The 20279-nt window shown below is 37.9% G+C and overlaps 1 protein-coding gene across 2 annotated transcripts; it reads left to right on the top strand.

The window, feature by feature from the left end:
• The first annotated feature begins 1831 nt into the window (after nucleotides 1-1831).
• PRRG4 (proline rich and Gla domain 4) lies at nucleotides 1832-20011 on the top strand. 2 transcript variants are annotated; one of them, XM_034417162.3, is made up of 6 exons: nucleotides 1832-2148; nucleotides 3184-3296; nucleotides 7155-7318; nucleotides 9029-9077; nucleotides 10683-10815; nucleotides 19115-20011. In XM_034417162.3, the coding sequence occupies exons 2-6, from the start codon at nucleotides 3194-3196 to the stop codon at nucleotides 19335-19337; spliced, it is 672 nt and encodes a 223-aa protein (XP_034273053.2). In that variant the 5' UTR covers nucleotides 1832-2148; nucleotides 3184-3193; the 3' UTR covers nucleotides 19338-20011. The 2 variants fall into 2 exon arrangements, with proteins under 2 accessions (XP_034273053.2, XP_034273054.2); XM_034417163.3 differs by having other exon boundaries at nucleotides 2064-2393.
• Nucleotides 20012-20279: the final 268 nt, after the last annotated feature.

Genomic DNA, 20279 nt, shown 5'->3' on the forward strand with positions numbered 1-20279 from the left:
GAGTTATATCTGGCAGGAACCAGGAGACAGGCCTTTTCTGCTTTGAAGTCCTCCCTGTTGAGCATCATTCCTCGAGAGGTGAGATTGGTTGCAACCTTGGTAACATGTCAAACAGCCTTTGCAATCTCAGAAAAATTGAGAACTGGTGAGACAGCTACAGTGTAACACCAAAGATGCTTTTGAGAATCATATTTGTAAGATGGGCAGTTATATCCTAGGGCTGAGAGAGAATAACTTGCCCAAACCTATAACTGGGCTTGTGGCTCAGGCAGAACTAGAACTCATGGTTTCCAAGTTTCCAGCCTGGTACATTATCCAGTACACCAAACTGATTCTCCTTATAAGCTACTGTATACCATCAATCTATACCTACAAGATAGAACTATATTGAGATACCTGCTGTTGGTATATTTTATTTTATAATATTTTTTTAAAAATCTGCCATTCAATCATATCCAATTCTCTGAGGGTGCCTGGACGAGTCCATGCAGTTTTCGTGACAAGGTTTTTCAAAAGTGGTTTGTCATTGCCTCCTTCCTAGGTCTAAGAGAAAGTGACTAGTCCAAAATCACCCAGCTGGCTTGGTGTTCAAGGCAGAACTAGAATTCACAGTCTCCCAGTTTCTAGCCTGATGCCATGACCATTGCAGCAAAATGGCTCTCATTAAAAGTATTTAGAGTATTTTAAATTGCTTTATAAGCGTAATTTTAAAAAATGAAAGATATCGGAAAGTATCTTGTGAATCAATAATGGATACAATAAGGGAATTATAGTACTTTGCTGTAAACTGAATCCAATTAAACAATCACAACTGCTTTAAAATTTCACTAGAGGGCATTACAATTCCAATCAGTTCTCAGTGAACATAAGTGTAAAAAAAACCATACATAGAGAAGGAGGATGATAAGATGGGCCCACTGATCACAATGCCTTTGTTTGCTCATAACATAGCCATCTGGAGTAAGTCAAAACAGCAACCTTGAATCTTGACCCTTCTATATAAGCAAAGCCATGGAAAAACAACCTAAGGCAGTAGAAAAGGACAACATCCCACAGTAACAATATCCTAGCCCAGTTCAATCTACACATAACCCAAAATATGACCCTAAAATGTTTCAGAATAAAGGAGGGAATTGATTCATAAAGCAAGCATAATACATTTGATTCAGCTAGTCTACAAGCATTGTATAATTCAACAAAGTTGCACAAAAGATAATTGGTGCAAATGTCATTATCTTTTATGTATACACTCGCCCTTATATCACGACTAAATTAAAACAACATTGTTGATTAAATTTTCAGTGGGTCAAAGGACAAAATGCAGATCACACATGCTCATATTTATCAGAGCTAATGTAAATAATTCAGTATGTGACCACTGCATTTCCAGTCTTTGGATTAATATAAATTGTACAGGAAAGAAGTTTATTGGTGGTGTTTTCAACTGGACTAGTAAATAATTCCAGAAGATTTGGCGACATCAAGAAAATGTAATGTATTTCATATTTTTCATAGAACACATTCACAGGAGCAAAACCTAGTCCAACAAGGCTGAAGTATTCCAGCAGTTTATATTTTATGCTGACCAGATTTTATTGTTCCTCAAACAGCATGACATGCTTGAATACATCCTAAATTTAAAAGTTAAATTGCCATGGCAACAATATAGACAAAATACTAGTCAAATCAATATAAAGTGAATTAGAAATAAAATCGTAGTTTATTTCAGCTAGTAGCTAGGAACGTTTTGCAATTGTACGAACAACCTCTTGAATGAGTGTTAAACTTATTTGAAATTACAGTCGTATCAAATCACAGCAAAAGGCCACCTGAATTCAACTTCCGACTAGCATGGGTTGAACGTGTTGCGCAAAGGGAGGAACAAGGACAGCAAAATGCCTTGTTTCCCAGGAGACAGTTCTGATCACGTTAAATTAATCTTCGTTTCGCACACTGACTAGGAGCTGATTTAAACGTTTAAATATGCGCTCCCTTCCGCAGCTGAGTCTTCTTTCCAACCCTCCGGAGCCTTCCCGGAATTGAAGTGGGCGGTTACAAAGGCAGATTATCGAAAGCGGGTTTAGGGAAGAGAAGATGCCTTCGCGGGAGCGGACGAGACTTCTAACATCTGAGCATTGAACGCAACAGGTAAGGCCGCGGAAAGCGGCCATACCCACTCGGAAAGGCCACTCGGGGGAGGGAAGGTGAACAAAAAGGAAATCACTGAGCCTTTCTCATTCCCTCGTGGGATTTCCTCGAGTGACGAGATAAAAGTCTTTCTGGGACTTTTGCTGTGCCCGTCCGATTACTTGCTCTGCTTCTAAATCATGTCGGCCAGGGCGGATGAGTAGCGTGATTTAAGCCGAAAGATGTTTTCGTTTCTCTTGCCTAAAGTACTCGCTTACTTTCCTTTTGCTGCCCGTCCGAATCGGGTTTCTGACCATTAAGAATTACGATTTGGCCGAAAACGAAGTTAGCTTGAGAAAGAGAGCTAAGAAGTTATTAGTTGGCGTAGCTAAGTCTTCGTTTCCTTCTCACAGAGTTGCTCTGATACAGTCAACTCTTGGGAACCCCACCAGCCAGCCTCGAAAAACCTTGTTGTAATTGCAGCTAGCCCAAGAGTCCTTGGGAAGCAGTCGTCCCTTGGGTTCTTAGGAAAGTGTGTGTTTCAGCACCTGGGTATGTTGAAGCCAAAGTATTTTTGAAAGAGGAGAAATCAGTCAATCCATAGACAGGTCATAATTCTTGGCTATGTTTTCTGGTTTAACAGCATTCAGTAAAATGCTGATTAACTATTTACATGTATGTCCTTTCATCCCTGTAGTTCCGTATCTCTTGCTCTGTGAATGGGATTTTGTGAGCCAGGCAACTTTGCCATGCAAAATTCTATGCAAAGGAAATGTGGTAGCAGATGGGTGTACAAATGCTTGGCCTATGTCTTCAGTGGTTATATTCCTCTTTCCTTCTGATTCTTGTGTAATTTCTGGGAGCAGTCTAATGCCATTTATATTATGAAACCGCAATGGTTGTACAGGTTAGGCTAGTTTGTGAGAGTTCTGTAACCTGTTTCCAATGCAGCGTTCATTGTACTTGACTTGTGCTAACTTGTGTCTTATATTCTTAGAGCGAGATTAATCCTTTCTAAAGTCTGTAGTGACTAATCTATTAATCTTTTCTTGACAGGCACCAGGCTATGTTATTTTTTTACATTTTGCTATTTCAGCTGCTTATAAATTTGTCTGCATTTCCTCACTGCTCAATACCAATCAAGGAATCAAAGGGTGCAATAGAAGAAGGTAACTTATTTATATTAATTATTGTATTTTTGTATTAAAATTGATCCTAATATGAAGGACAAAATCGAAGTAAAATTATGATTGTATACTGTAGCCTAATCTAAATGTTGTTGCTCAAAATGGTTCAGTCAGAGTTCAAGTGTCATTGTAATACACACACACACACACGTGTATATAATCTCCACAAATAATGGTTTGTCATAATCATAAGAGAATGAAACAAAAAATTAATTGTTCTGGATTTAAACCAGTTTTTCCCCAGACAATTTCTCTTTAGCATATTTTGTTAAACATCACAATGATATGTTACAGCCAGTTATATAAATATATGATCTACCCTTCCTAGAACATCATTTTCCTGTAATGAAAGTACAATTCACCAACATCATTAATAATCCCTTAATATAGCCAAACATTTACCAGATTTCTTCATCAGGTATGTCTGCAGCTTCTAGCTAGTTCTGAAATTGTGAAGAAAACTTCTGGGTCCTGTCCAGCTACCACAGTCACCAGGATTTAAGGCTGATTTAAAAGCACAAATCAAACAGACCAAATTCAAGGACTAACCAGGTGTAACCTCATTACCTTTCTGAGATCAAGCCAAGTTGTCCAATAGATGATAGAAATTTGCCAATATTTCTGCTGACCATATCCCTAAACTTTTTAAAAAGTTGCCTTGACAGACTCAAGTCTTACCAAATTTGATAGCTCTTTGGGCAAGTTCAGCTTCTTTTTAATAAATTCCTGCTCATTATCTTTTTACAATATTTTTCTAATAAGTAAGTTAGATAAAGATAATGCACTTCTAAAAGTCCTTACAGATCTATATTGATGCATGCTAATGTAACATAGATATTGGAAGAACATGGGTATATTTTGTAAAATTAGACTTGGGTGAGATTTTGCCTCTTCCCCCTTTAAAAAAAGTAATTGCAATAGTTTTGTTGGCTGGGGAATTGAGGGAAAAGTGGGTGATACCATTACAGTAAGGGGGTGATTCCATTCCTCAAGCTAGAAGTGACCTCCTTACCACTTAAATTCTCAGACAAGCCAGCCACTCATGGTATAAAGGCAAAACTGAGAAACATAGAAACTCAGCTTTGAGACCTCTAATTGCAGGAGACACATTCCACACTTGACTTCCAATTTTTACTGCTAAGTGACTTTGCAAAATTAAAATATAAAAGTAATACTGGGTTTCAATAAGATTAAACTACAAGACATGCTAAGGAACAGTCATATCCATAGTATCTGTATGTCTTTGATTATAACTCCAACATTCTCTGACTTTTGGCCAAGTTGACCTTTTGCAGTTGGAAACTAGCAGATATCTAGGGTACCATGTCCATATATTCCAGTCGTGTGGTCTTACAGAACTGTATTCCTTGATTATGGGAAATAGTCACATTTTCCTAAATATCAGAAAATATCTATGTTCAGTTATTAAGATATCGGCATCCCACTGCAGTACATAAGCTTTCCTATATAAAATTTCCCTTCAGTGCTATGAAATAGGGATTAAAAACAATTAGCTTTTTGCCTTAACAGTAACAAGTAATGTAAGTGTATTTTTTCCTTGGGAAATCCACTTATATATGTTAAAATATAACAAAAGTCAATGAAGGCAACAATGAATAAAATAATGCTGCCAAACAAAGCTTGTCCCATCTTTTGCATTTTATAGAAAAATGGAGATAGTTTTAAAAAGAGACTATTAAAAAATACTGTGCTTATCAGCTCTTCTGTTTCTATAGTTTTGTTTGGTCAGAAAATTATGTCTTGCATCTTTTGAAACTGCAGGTATTTTTTAAAGTGTTTTTATGGTATTGTATCTTATAATATTTAAGTAAAAGATCCTTTAATTCACAGAGTTCGGTAATAATAAATGACAATCTAAAAAGTGGGTTCTGGCATGTAGGCGGCATCTGGCATCTTTCTCATGCTGCCATGATTGCAGGAATGTAGAAAAAATAATGTATAATTTAAGCCACAATGACCACATGGTTTTCTGGTGTGATTTGGAAAACATCGTAGATTAAAAATATACAGTCAGGTCCAGAAATATTGGGACATCGACACAATTCTAGCATCTTTGGCTCTATACACCACTACAATGGAGTTGGAATGAAACAAACACAATGTGTGTTAACTGCAGACTGTCATCTTTAATTTGAGGGTATGTACATCGAACTCAGGTGAACGGTGTACAATTTACAGCAGTTTGTATATGTGCCTCCCACTTGTTAAGGGACCAAAAGTAATGGGACAATTGGCTTCTCAGCTGTTCCATGGCTAGGTATGTGATATTCCCTTATTATCCCAATTACAATGTGCAGATAAAAGGCCCAGAGTTCATTTCAAGTGTGCTATTTGCATTTGGAAGCTGTTTCTGTCAACTCTCAAGATGAGCTTCAAAGAGCTGTCACTATCAGTGAAGCAAGCCATCATTAGGCTGAAGAAACAAAACAAACCCATCAGAGAGCTAGTAAGAACATTAGGCGTGGCCAAAACAACTGTTTGAAACATTCTCAAAAAGAAGGAATGCACCGGTGAGCTCAGCAACACCAAAAGACCTGGGAGACCACGGAAAATAAGTGTGGTGGATGACCGAAGAATTCTTTCCCTGGTGAAGAAAACACCCTTCACAACAGTTGGCCAGATCAAGAACACTCTCCAAGAGGTAGGTGTAAGTGTGTCAAAGTCAACAATCAAGAGAAGACTTCACCAGAGTGAATACAGAGGGTTCACCACAAGATGTAAACCATTGGTGAGCCTCAAAAACAGGAAGGCCAGATTAGAGTTTGTCAAACAACATCTAACAAAGCCTTCACAGTTCTGGAACAAGATCCTATGGACAGATGAGACCAAGATCAACTTGTACCAGAGTGATGGGAAGAGTATGGAGAAGGAAAGGAATTGCTCATGATCCTAAGCATACCACCTCATCAGTGAAGCATGGTGGTGGTAGTGTCATGGCGTGGGCATGTATGGCTGCCAATGGAACTGGTTCTTTTATCTTTATTGATGATGTGACTGCTGACAAAAGCACCAGGATGAATTCTGAAGTGTTTTGGGCAATATTATCTGCTCACATTCAGCCAAATGCTGCAGAACTCATTGGACGGCGCTTCACAGTGCAGATGGACAGTGACCCAAAGCATACTGCAAAAGCAACCAAAGAGTTTTTGAACGGACAGAAGTGGAATGTTATGCAATGGCCAAGTCAATCACCTGACCTGAATCCCATTGAGCATGCATTTCACTTGCTGAAGACAAAACTGAAGGGAAAATGCCCCAAGACAAGCAGGAACTGAAGACAGTTGCAGTAGAGGCCTGGCAGAGCATCACCAGGGATGAAACCCAGTGTCTGGTTATGTCTATGCGTTCCAGACTTCAGGCTGTGATTGACTGCAAAGGATTTTCAACCAAGTATTAAGAAGGGAAAGTTTGATTTATGATTATTATTCTGTCCCATTACTTTTGGTCCCTTAACAAATGGGAGGCACATATGCAAACTGCTGTAAGTCCTACACCGTTCACCTGAGTTGGATGTACATACTCTCAAATTAAAGATGACAGTCTGTAGTTAACGCACTTTGTGTTTGTTTCATTCCAACTCCATTGTGGTGGTGTATAGAGCCAAAGATGTTAGAATTGTGTCGATGTCCCAATATTTCTGGACCTGACTGTATAACATGATTAAAAATATTCATTGAATGATATCTTGACTTTCTCAATGTAGCAGTAATAAAAGAATGAGCATACAAAGAATTATATAACAAAGTGGAGAGGAGTTTTAAATATTCTAACAAATCCTTGGTATTCTAAGATATTAACATTATTTTAACTATATTTTAGTATTCATCCTTGCAGAGAAAGCCAATTTATTCATTGGACGACATCTTCTATACAACCAATTTGACTTTGAACTAATAACCCAAGGAGATCTTGAAAGAGAATGCTATGAAGAGCAATGCAATTTTGAGGAAGCAAGGGAAATTTTTGGAGATTCAAAAAAGACAGTAATTATTTAACTTACAAATGCTATTGAACATTTGACATGTGGATGCCTTTTGATTGATAACAAGTCAACAGCATACTCTGCATAGGAGCAGCTGTTAACTTTTTTTATATACCCTAATAATGAAGCCTTCTAAGTTAGCCCTGGTCATCTTGTTCTTCAGTTGTTTGAACTGATCCTTTGAGAGCTGTATATAATGAAATTTCATTTTAATCTATACCAATTAATGTATATTCAGGGCAGTGGTGAAATGTAAAATTTGTTACTACCGGTTCTGTGGGCGTGGCTTGGTGGGGAGGGAGGTTAATGTGACTGGGTGGGCATGGCCAACTTTTTTTTTTTACTTTTAAAAGCATTTTTCGGCAGAAGAGGTTGCAGAAAAAAATGCTTTTAAAAGCCTCTGACGATCAGGCAACTCAGCTGGGATCATCAGAGGCTTTTAAAAGCATTTTTTTTCTGCAACCTCTTCGGCCCAAGAGGTTGTAGAAAAATTGCTTTTAAAAGGCTCTGCCGATCCCAGCTGAGCCGCGCGATCATCAGAGGGTTTTGTTTTTTTTACTTTTAAAAGCATTTTTTCAGCCAAAGAAGTTGTAGAAAAAATGCTTTTAAAAGTAAAAAAAACAGCCTCTGATGATCACGCGGTTCAGCTGGGCATGGGGGGGGGGCAGGGATTTTTGCTACCGGTTCTCCGAACCACGCACCGCCATCGCTACCGGATCGAGCGATCCGGTCCGAACCGGGAGCATTTCACCCCTGATTCAGAGTGACAAAGTTATTCTAAGTTCCGTCATGCAGGAATGGAAACCATCCCATTTAGAAAGCAGGCATCAAATATACACATGAATGTCTATAAATCCAAACACATGTGAAATAGGAATACCTACTTTATTTTTCTTGGGACTAAGAAAACTGGTTATTCAAACTTTGTGTGATCATTTTAGCAGTGTCAAGATACCCACCATTTCATTTACCAGTCTATGTTTTACAGAGAGAAGGATTTGAAATGTGTAGTGGGTATGTGGATATATATTTTTATATTTATCTAGAAAAGTATGGATCTCAACCCATATTGCAAATGTATGACGGCACTAAGGATGTGATTTGTAAAAACCGTATGTGGATGATATGAAAAAATCCTAAACAGTATCAGTTAATGCCAGCGGTGTTCATACATATTCCATGCAGTACTTTTTCTAGGAAAAGATGTGCTTCTTGTGGAAACAGTTTCCTTTTTCCAGCATCACATTATGGTATCCTGGATGCTGGTAAAATGTAATATCCCTGCAATAGTTTTTGAATATTCACTCAAGTATAAAGACAGAATGTAAATTAAATAAACAGAGCTTTGAGAAACAAACACCACTGTTCAGTGCAACAAATGTGTCACATTCTGGGAACAAAATTCAATAATTGTCACGATCCAACTATTTCAATTTGTTTCTAAAGTGACTCAAAATAATTTATTTAAAATATAAAATCACGTCTCTCCTGTCTTCCTCTTCCCCAGTATCAAAGACAATTGAAATTTCAAATTCAAAAATATCAATATCAGTTGAGATAGTTAATGTCTAGTTTTAACATTTGAAAGCAAGTACAATTAAAAGTTGATCTGGCAAAATATGTCTACTTTAAAATATATATATATATATTAGCCAAACTTGGTCAGGCTCATGTAGACATAATCTAAGCACATTTGTTTTTGTTTTCTTAGATGTCTTTTTGGTCTGAATATACTCTTAGAGGTCCTGGCTCAAAAACAGGTAAGACAAAAACAACATAGTGATGTATTAAAATTATTTTGACATATAGTATCTTGGTTTATTCTTCTGTCTGTGATTGAGTACGGTTGTTTTTTCAGTGGATGTAGCAGACGAGATCCAAGCTGTAATCAGTGTGTTCTTCTTCAATAAGAAATTTGTTGTGGTTCTTCTGATAGACACAGCAGAATAAAGGAATTGTTGACGCTACTATTTCAGCAAAAATGATTACATTTATATTAGAAAAGTGTATTTACAGTATTATGACTTGGCATTTTCTCTTTTAGATGCTATATTTTATATATGGAAATGTGTTTTCTATCAAACTGGTAATGCATAGAAGGGCAAGGTTTTGTTAACTCAGATGTTTAATTTCCTGCCATTATCTGCTCTGTTGTGATCATGCAAGTCATATACTTCTGAATTATCTGTGGACTAATATATGGAAATTTTAAGCATTTCCAGAAATTTTAACATTGTGTTAGCAAAATGTCTGCTTCTACAGTAGTTTGTAGTGTTCCCCCATCTGAATCTCCTACCCAAATCTTTCCTAAGTTACTGGTGCAAATTTGAAGAATATCAATATAAAACTTTTTTGGTTGACCCCTTCCAAGAATTTCTTAATAGAAGATACTTAAGATAGGCTACCACTGGTCAGGTTGAATTTCCTGACATGTCCTAATCTATCCAGTTGGGCAGTTTTTAGATATTCTTCAAAGAACCTTCAGCTGGAGCAAAGAAGGAATTTTTTGTGTTGACTGAGTAAAGGTTAAGGTACTTTATGGGACATGACCTATTGCTGCAGGAGTCAATGAGAGTTCTACTTACACCCCATAGAAAGGATCTTTGGATCTTCCTGCCTAAAAGCCAGAAAATTGTCATACAAAATCACCAAAATTTCCTAGAAATGGAAGCATAGAAAAAAAATAAGACAACCATCTCTCACTCTCTCTCTCTCCCACTCTCCCTCCCTCTCTCTCTTCCCTCCTTCTCCCTCTCATACACACACACACACACACACATGTAAAAGCCTGTTAAAACTAGTCACATTACCTCCATGAATAAGTTATTGGGTTTCAGCAAGTTTTGAGAATTTCTCGTACAGAAGTCACCTCTGACTGTTACTTGTCACCTAATTCTTTAGCATTTAATTGTACTTCAAAACATACATAATGGATATTACTTTTATAAATCTAGGGAATAACTTAAGGAATTTGTTCCTTATATTTATTAGCATACTGTGATCACATTTTTTTTTTTTAATTTGATTTATATGCCGCCCTTCTCCGGAGACTCAGGGCGGCTTACAATGCGTTAAGCAATAGCCTTCATTCTTTTGTATATTTTATACAAAGTCAGCTTATTGCCCCCACAAACTGGGTCCTCATTTCACCTACCTTAGAAAGGATGGAAGGCTGAGTCAACCTTGAGCCTTGGAGAGATTCGAACCAGCAGAAATTGCAGGCAGCTGTGTTAATAACAGGGTACACTAAACCACTGTACTATCAAGGCTCTTTTCTGGCAATACTGGATTAAAATGTGATTTAGGGTAGATCAGGAAACACTGAGATGGTTGAATACACTTAACAGTCTTTCCTTTATGTGCAGACGGCAAAGCAGTAGAGAAGATTGACGTTATAGGACTTTTGACTGGATTGATTGCAATTGGAGTACTATTGATAATACTTGGATTGCTTATTTATTATCTGTGCCAAAGAAGATGCAAACCAAGATTACCAGGGTAAGAAAATAAATGTTATAGTTATCAATATCATTTTCAGTGTTGATATCAACATTAAACATATTATAGTATCAGCACATACCATAGTTTGTATTTATGATTACATTTACCAGTTATATCCTGCATAGATTTATGCTGTATGTACCTGATAACGTCTGGAGAATTGGTGAGATGACAAAGGTTTGAAGAAAAAATGTAATTCTAATATTCAAAAAGGTGAAGATGATTGACCCAGGAAATTATAGCTAGGTTAATGTCTCTTAATGGGCAATCTATAATAGAACAAATTGTCAACAAGCCATGATGCCAAGAATTGCTACCATTATCTGAAGTCAGCATGAAATTGTCAACAAGTTAGGTTCGTCTTAGTTTTTTTTAATGACAAAGTGACTAGTTTGGCAGATGAAAGGAATTCTGTGGTGTAGTATATCATATTGTTAGGATATTGGGTGGTTAAATATGTACTAGTTAGTAATAGGATCTGAAACATTTGCAACTGTCTGAATAAGTACATCCAAAGAGTGTTCATAAATGGTTCTATAGCTTCCTGGAGGGGAAATATTGATAACCTGGTGCTGTATTGAATGGTCCAATGCTATTTCACGTCTTTAAAAATGACTTGGAATATATGGAGATGGAATGTATACATATTAAATTTGTAGACGACACTGGATGATGGGGATTAATACCCTAGACAAAAGCACAATTCGAAACAACCTCAACAAGCTCAAAAAAAATCTGACAGGAAGATATTCAAATGTAAGGTCATGTGCTTGAATAGATAAAGCTTTGGAAGACTGACTTGGCAGATAAGATTCCAATAAAGGAGAATATTTGTAGTTCAGGATTGAAATGAGGGGTCCTTGATACTCTCTGAGCTTGTTGTTTTCTTCCAGACATTTCATTATCCAAACTAGGAAACATCATCAGTGCTAGTAAGGAGTGGGTTTGCTCTCAATTTACATTTTAGTGGATTGCCTATCGGTGTTGGTAGGGATGGTCTTAGAGATTCTTTGGCTGGGCTGTTTGCTTGCTTGGCAGTTCCTTGATTGGGGTATTTACTTGATTTTAGTCTGATGTTAATCTTGGAGTTAATCTATGCTCCTCTGAGTGCTGATGGCAGGTCAGCAGGTGTTTTATTCTTTTTGTTACTTTTTTGGCTTGTTGATTATCTCTTTTGCATAATTTATAGATATTGTTTATGTCTGTGTATTTACTGATAGCTAATTTGTCAGAATGCAGGCTTCTAGAAATTTCCTAGCATTTTTGGACTTGGCTTGGTTTAGGATGGTCACAGTTTCCCAATTGAAACTTTGGTTAAAGCTGTCTATATCTTGTGAAATTAAAGCCACTAGAATAAAGAGTTTTCATCATGTCTTCTGACTGTTAGTTGGTGTTCATGGATACATTCTGCCATTCTTCTGTTTATCCTATGTGGTGGCTGTTGCAGTCATTGCACTGTATGTTGTAGATAACTCCTGTTTTTTCTTCTGGGGCTGCTAGATCTTTTGGGTTACTTAAGATGTTTTGAAGGGCTTTAGTTGACTTCTGTGTCACACCGATTCCATGTGTTTGTAGTCTGTTGGTGGTTTCTGAGATGTTCTTGATGTATAGCAGTGTTTTTGAATTTCAACTAATTGAAACACCAAGGATTATAGACTCATAAACATCTGCCTAACCACATACTTCCAATTTTATGGACAAACTTACCAACCAATTAAAGGTAGACCTATGAGATTACCGCCTTTAGGATTTATAGAAAAGGTCATTATGCAATGTCTCGAAGTCATAGCACTTCCGCAAATACAACCCAAAATAGGGATCAGATATGTAGATGATACCTTCACCATGATAAAAAAGACCAGTTAGAGAACACCATCAGTACCATCAACATCTTCAAAAGAATCCAGTTTACCAGAGAAAACCCACTACCCTTCCTGAACATCCTGATCAGAAGAGACCACAATGGCAAACTAGAAACATGTGTACATAAAAACCACCCACACCAATCAAGTGCTGTACTACCATAGCAACAACCCAACCTCTGATAAAAGAAGTTGCATGAGAACCTTATTTAGACTAGCACAACTCACTATAGCAAACCTGAATAGCAGAAAGAGGAAATAGAGCATCTATTCAACATATTCCAACTAATATCCACACTACTTTATCAAAAGGTTCCTGACCATTCAACCCAATAAAGCACAACTAACACAAACCCTAAAAGAATAACACTACCAAACATCGAGAAAATCTTAGAAACCACTAACAGATTACTACAACTACATGGAATCGGTGTGGCACATGCCAACAATAGTACTTTAAATCCTCTTAAGGAAACCAAAAGACCCAGCAGCCCTAGAAGAAAAAAACAGGAGTTATTTACAACATACAACGTAATGACTGCAACAGCCGCTACGTAATGACAAACAGGCAGAAGACTGGCAGAACGCATCCATGAACACCAATTAGCAGTGAGAAGACATGATGAAAACTCTTTAATTTCACAACACATGGACAGGCTTAACCATAGTTTCAATTGGGAAATCGTGACCATCCTAGTCTAGACCAAACAATGTTCAAAAATGCTAGGGTATAGACATAAATAATATCTATATCAGAGGTGGGTTTCAGCAGGTTCTGACCAGTTCTGGAGAACGGGTAGCAGAAATTTTGAGTACCAGTTCTGGAGAACCGGTAAAAATTCTGACTGGCCCTGCCCCCATCTATTCTCTGCCTCCCAAGTCCCAGCTGATAAGGGAGGAAATGGGGATTTTCCTGAATTGGGGAGGGAATGGAGATTTTACAGTATCCTTCCCCTGGAGTAGGGTGGGAATGGAGATTTTACAGTATCCTTCCCCTGCCATGCCCACCAAGCCATGCCCACCAAGCCATGCCATGCCCACCAAGCCACACTCACAGAATCAGTAGTAAAAAAATTTGAAACCCACCACTGATCTATATACTATGCAAAAGAGACAATCAAGAAGCCAAAAAGGGAACAAAAAGACCAAAACACCTCCCCACCTGCAATCAGCACCTAGATTGAGCATAGATTAACTCCAAGATGAACATCAGACTAACAATCCTGGAATTGCCAACAAGTCAGCAGTAAACAACCCAACCCAACAAAGAATCTCCAAGACCACTTCCACCAACACTTGACAGGGCAATCCATTAGAATATAAACTGGGAGCAAATTCCACTCTTACTAGCATTGATGATGTTACCTATTTTGAGTAATGAAATGTCTGCATGCAAATAACGAAGGTCAGAGCACCCCTTCACAAATAAGATTTAAGTATTTAAGAGAACTTGTAGTCCACTAATAATTAGGAATTGAAGGATAGGATAAATATGGATAATAATAAAGAGGAATTTAGAAAGTGTATTATGCTGAGTCCAAATTTTGGTTTATGTAATTCAGTAGGAACTCTACAATTTTACAGGGTTTCATTTGGATTATTTTCAGCCCTAGCTTGATGTGGCAGGTCTTGAATCTGTGACTTTTTCTTATGCACTGCATAAAATCTATCTCAGTCATAATTCTTTACAGAAATTTCCTAACAAATTAAATAAAGTGTAGAATCTTGAAATTGTGTGATTTTTTAAAATAAAGATTAAATAACATACTGTTTCCCCCCCAAAATAGGACACGTCCTGAAAATGGGGCCAAGTCTGATTTTTGGGCTGGGCCTAAATATACATTCTCCCCTGAAAATAAGCCCCTCCCCCCTCCCTCTCTCACACACACACAGGTCCCTCACCCCCTCAACCTTCCCAAGGCAGCCACATCCCTGCAAACTACTGCACCCCCTGCCCCTTTCGCCACCCATGACACCGACCGTAGACGTCAAGCGCCTGCTTCTGCTCCTGTGCCATGGTAACAGCCCACCCGCTCTCGCCCCCATGCCCAGGCGCCGCGTCCGCATAGCCTGCACTACAGAACGCCCACCACAGCAGCCCCAGCGCAGGCATTGTTGCCCTGGGGCTTTCTTCACAGAGCGGCCACCGGTGGCCCAGCTCAGCCGTGGGTGTGGAGCATTGGCCATGGCTGGGCTGGCCGAGCTGTGTCTGTTGGCGCTGCCCTCGGCGTGGCTGCCCAGCATCTTGCTGCTAGGCACATGGAAAGAGTAAACTGAACCTGCAGGCTTGCCAGCGGATGCTTTGCTCAGTCAGCGCTCAGACAATCGGAGATGAGAGGAGCAGGGGGGTAAGGGGAGGCCTCAGGCCACCATCACCATAGAGTGGGAAGCACACTCCCAGAGCAGCTGCTGCCCTGGCTGGGGTTTGGAAGCCGCAGAGGCAGAGTTTGGGGGAGAGAAAAAAAAACTTCTGCTGCTTCTGCTTTTGGCTGCATGCAAGGAAAGCAGCAGAAGTCTTTTTTTCTCTCCCCCAAACTCTGCCTCTGCGGCTTCCAAACCCCAGCCAGGGCAGCAGCTGCTCTGGGAGTGTGCTTCCCACTCTGTGGTGACGGCTGGAGCTGGAGCTTGCAGGGAGAGCTGGTCCAGGCTGTGGCTTCTGCGCGGGTGCTGGTGGTCGGTGCCAGCAGCATTGGCTATGAGCTCAAGGACCTGGTGCTCACCGGCTTCGCCCACATCGACATGGTGAGGTCTGGGAGGCGCGCGAGTGGGGGGTGGGGACAGTCACTCATACAGCTTGGCACCTTCAGGCTGCTCATGTTCTACACACACACCCCGCAGGAGGGGAGGGGCTTGACGGCAGCGCGCGAAGGGAGCCTCTCTCTCTTGCTGGAGTCCCGGCTTTGAGTGCGCAGGCCGCCCAGGCCTCCACCCCCGAAATAATACCACCGATAATAAGGCCAAGCCCTTTTTTCGGGGTTCAAAAGAAAATAAGACCTTATCTTATTTTCGGGGAAACACGGTATTAAAACTTCTATATTTGTACCCATGTTTCCTTGGATATTGCAATATGAGTAGCAAAAATTAACAATTCATATTTTCTGGCAATAAGGGGGCTGGTGTTCCAAAACTGAATAAATGGTGTGTATTTTATAACACAGCATTACAATGTACATCTTGACACATTAGTTGTCTTCCAAAGGAGTGAGAAAGCTTATCCTTAGTGCCATCAGTTTGTAAAGCATATCTAGAATAGGATTGTTCCTAGGACATTGATGATTTTAGAATGTACTGTTATTCAAACAAGTATTTATTGTTAGTTACTGAGATCATCCCTTAACATGTTCTTCAGTAACAAAACATTGTGGGAGAGAGCTTTAATCCTTGCAAATAGTTTTTACTTGATAGCCTATGAAGGTATGATATGGCTTCTTAGAAATTGGATGAGTGGTTATTGAGCAACAACATAGCATGATTGTTCACCAATAATATTTTCAGGAAAAAGGAATGAATGTTATTTGTTTGTAATTAATTCTTTGAATAAACCACAGCAACCTTTAAAAATCATGGCATGCAGTATAAATATACCTTCTCAGCTTTTGTGGAATATTACCTTTTCAAATTGTTACAAGGTGTACAAGATATGCCCATATCTCACAGCATTGTTGAACAATGAATTCAGAGTAATAACTTCAGCAGCCTTCAGTATGTTTGATAATAGAAAACCTTAACTCTTTTCATAAAAGTAGCATTTCACTTTATCCTTTTGAGAATGACCACTAGTGATGGCAGAAATTTACTTCTTTTATAATTGTCATTTGGCTTCTTAAAATAGCAAATGGCAGTTTCTGTCTCCAAATAGTATGAGATGTTGTGGTCTGGAAAGATGACAATATTATAACTCATTGCCCGTATCTATTAGTCTGTGCCATTTTAAAATGTCTTTTTAAAAATGTTTTTATCTTTTTGCATAACTATTTTGCTTTCATGCTTCTCCTATGTTCATTATTGCATAGAACAAATAAGTACCTAATTAATAAAGTTATTTGTAAGGCTATATTAATCATATTTGCATCACATGGTAGTAGAAATAGAGTGTAACTATTTCATTGGCTGTGTTTTGTCATAATTCCAGTTGGTTGTTATTTCCCCTAGAAAGATTTGCATTGTTGTAACAAGATATCATTTCTTCAGAACTTCATAAGAGTTTAAAATGTCTTGTGAAAAGTTAGTGAAATGAATGTTTAATTCAACTTAATCTCTACTTTGAGCTAATGTATAAAATACAATGAATTGCCGATTAACATTTTATTTTCAAATGCAATGTCTTTTTTCCCATTATCCCAAGAATATGTGAATATATATAATTGTTCTGTATTACCTGCAAGCAGTGTTATATGTCACGAATGAAGGTAAATATACGTGTCCCAGGATAATGTTGCAGGATCCAATCCGGATCGATCATCTCTGGTCCCAGTGATCGACCCAGATTGGGTCCTGCAGTGTTATATTTCTTAATAAATTTCTGGAATAACATTTTACCCATGATCAGATTTGTTATTCTCATCTCCCACATGTAAGCTACTTGCAATGTAAGTGCAATGTAACCATACTAGTGGTGGGTTTCAAATTTTTTTACTAGTGGTTCAGTGGGTGTGCCATGGCTTGGTGGGTATGGCAGGGGAAGGATACTGTAAAATCTCCATTCCCTCCCCAATCCAGGGGAAGGTTACTGCAAAATCCCCATTTCCTCCCAATCAGCTGGGACTTGGGAGGCAGAGAATAGAGGGAAGCGGGGCCAGTTAGAGTGGGTATTTACCGATTCTCCGAACTACTCCAAAATTTCCGCTACCGGTTCTCCAGAACTGGTTAGAACCTACTGAAACCCACCTCTGACCCATACCATAATAACCAGAAAGGAGAAATAATCAGTGAGATAGTTTTTGTTGATCAAAAGAAAACAAAATTATATGAAATAAACCTGAAATAGAAATATTTTAAAGCTTCTGAAAATTGAGTTTAGACATTAGAGCAGTATAGTATGTACTTATGAGAAATGGCCTGCATAGTAATGGTGATGCTTTGTGAATCTGTTTTCAAACCAACTATGTTTAAATTGTCCATGTTCAAAAATGTTACTGAGTGACTTTGGACCAGTCATTTTCAATTTAATCTACTTCAGGAGGATTCTTCTGGGATAAAAATGAAGGCAATCCCCATTTTTTGATGTCTTAAGCTCTGGCAGAAAATAAACCACAGACTTTGAGAATTAGGTTGCAAGAACCTGGAAACAAAATCACATTTTGAAATTTTTATTTTCATTTAATGGTAATGGTAATTAAAGACAGTAATTATAAAGAGGCATCTTTAAAAAACCCATTTCAATAAAAACATTCCATTGTCCCATATTCAATATAAAATTGTTTCAAGAAACTTAACACTATGCTCCAAATGCCCAAAATAGTTAATTTTTATCCTAAAACCCTACTGCCATTAAAACCTCTGATGGGTTTATAAATAATTTATGGAATTTGAGTTTAACAGCAGAGATGGCCTTTGCTTGGAGATTATTGTCTACTTGTTTCTGTGTCTTCTGTTCCAGAAGCTACTTGGAAATCTTTATAACTCTTAAAAGTGGATAGAAAACTCTAAAATGAATTTTCATTTCATTAGAATGAAATGTGAAATTTTAACATAAATTTTTGGACTTAAGGGGTATAATATCCATGACCAAACTAGAATTATAATTGTGGTTTATCTGAAAACAAGCCATTTCCTGATTCATTTCGTCACTCTGATTTGGCTTCTGCTGCTATTTGGCAAGGCAAACAAATCTGGTGATCTCATCCATGTTTTGTTTAGTATTACACATCAATCAGGAATTTGGGCTTGCTTTTCTTGGAATAAGTAAACTCACAAGCATTTTCCCCTTGGTTTGTGCTCTGATTTGTATTCAGAGGTTACCATTGTTGCAATTTAACTTCATAGTTCTTTCCATCAGCAGACGTTAAGGGAAATAGAGGGTTGCCTCATTCAAGACATTTTTTCAGAGTATTGATTCACTATACTATAATGACCCTGATTTCATAGGAAGGACACTTCATCTCTCAAAAAAAAGTATCTCTATGACTTTCAAATTATGATTCCATGGTGTATCACAGAATCTAAAGAACGGATGTACAAAGGAAAATATTGGGAAGCTAATTTTTTTTTTTACCTTTCTCAGAATAGATAATTACATTTCCCAATGTAACCTCTTTTAGATGTATTGGGAATAATGTTTTCAACATTCCCACTCTGGAAGATGTTAATTAGTAAGGTTGTATTAACTAACTTCTAAACTAGGAAGCTGAAAATATTGTTAGTGATTTCAGTTGATTAATTAGCCTGACTTTTAGTTGTCCTTATTCATCAAAGGTGTTTTTTTTTTATTCTAGGCACAGAAGCTCCAGGAGGCATAATTCTTCCATCGTCTTCCAAAGACGAGAAGAGTTTTCTTTAAATCCTGTCCCTCCTCGTACTATGGGACAGATAGGATTGCCAACTTATGATCAAGCAATGGCATTAAGAGAAAATTATGATTCTCCACCTCCACCATATCCTGGACATTCAGGAAAGCTCAAAGTATTCAAAAAGTCTCTCTCTCTTCCGGGTCCTTGATGAACAAATATGGTCCATATGAAACTGTTGAAAATTAGTCTTAATAAAAGATGTGCAGCTGAAATGCTATAATATAGCACTCTAAGACAGTCTGAAGTTGCCTGCCCATGATGGATTAAAGGGTAACAGGAAGGAACCCATTTCTCCGATGTTCTAATAATTCTAAAAGACTCAGTTTATGATATTTCCATTTGTGTGTGAACTTGGCTTCTATGCATTTTGAGCCATTGAGTAAACTGATGTGCAGTTTTTCCTTTTTCCTATAACTGAGTTTTATTTTCAATTCTGAAAATTACACGTTTTCTAGCGTATTTTTCTTTTGAATTTTCTCCCATGATAAAAATGTGTTTACTAGTGACTACCTGGTCCAGTCCTTAGTTTTGTTGGCAATAATGTTGGCAGAAGTACTTTGCCATTGCTAGCTTTCTAGGGCTAGGAGAAAGTGACTGGCTCCATTTCATCTTTGTGTCTAGGGCAGGATTACAATTTAGTTTCCTGGTTTCTAGCCCAATGCCTTAATCACTACACCAAACTGGCTCTCCTATGATAAAACTGCTAACACATTATAATTTCAATTATCTAATTGAATATCTGATGTTTCTTATACTAGGAAGAATATATCCATGTGGGTGTTATCAATAAGTTTTTATAAATAAAATAACTATTTGTACCTAGTTCCATTTTCTTTGTTAATGCCAATTAAATAATGAAACTGAAAGAAAATGTCTGATATCTGAAAAACTGCCTTGCTAAATGAAGCCAAAGATCAGTTTAGATGTTAAACAGACTTTCATGAGGAACTCAAAAAGAAGACATGATGTAATTGCTATTCTTTCATTACTTACTTGAGGACAATATGGCTGCAAGGTGAGGTTGGGTCATAGCAAACAAAAGTGCATCTGAATTTTTAGAGGGGGAAAGGTTTTTAAAAACTAAAGTTAG

The sequence above is a fragment of the Pantherophis guttatus genome, chromosome 1 (assembly GCF_059756535.1).
Source record: "Pantherophis guttatus breed Tessera chromosome 1, ASM5975653v1, whole genome shotgun sequence".
In the NCBI taxonomy this organism is placed as follows: Eukaryota; Metazoa; Chordata; class Lepidosauria; order Squamata; family Colubridae; genus Pantherophis; species Pantherophis guttatus.

Excerpts from the sequence above, each read along its gene's own strand:
- PRRG4 (XM_034417162.3), top strand. The coding sequence starts at position 3,194 with ATGTTATTTTTTTACATTTTGCTATTTCAGCTGCTTATAAATTTGTCT. Across the intron at positions 3,297-7,154 it reads AAAGGGTGCAATAGAAGAAG|TATTCATCCTTGCAGAGAAA; the intron begins GTAACTTATTTA and ends ACTATATTTTAG. Across the intron at positions 10,816-19,114 it reads TGCAAACCAAGATTACCAGG|GCACAGAAGCTCCAGGAGGC; the intron begins GTAAGAAAATAA and ends TTTTTATTCTAG.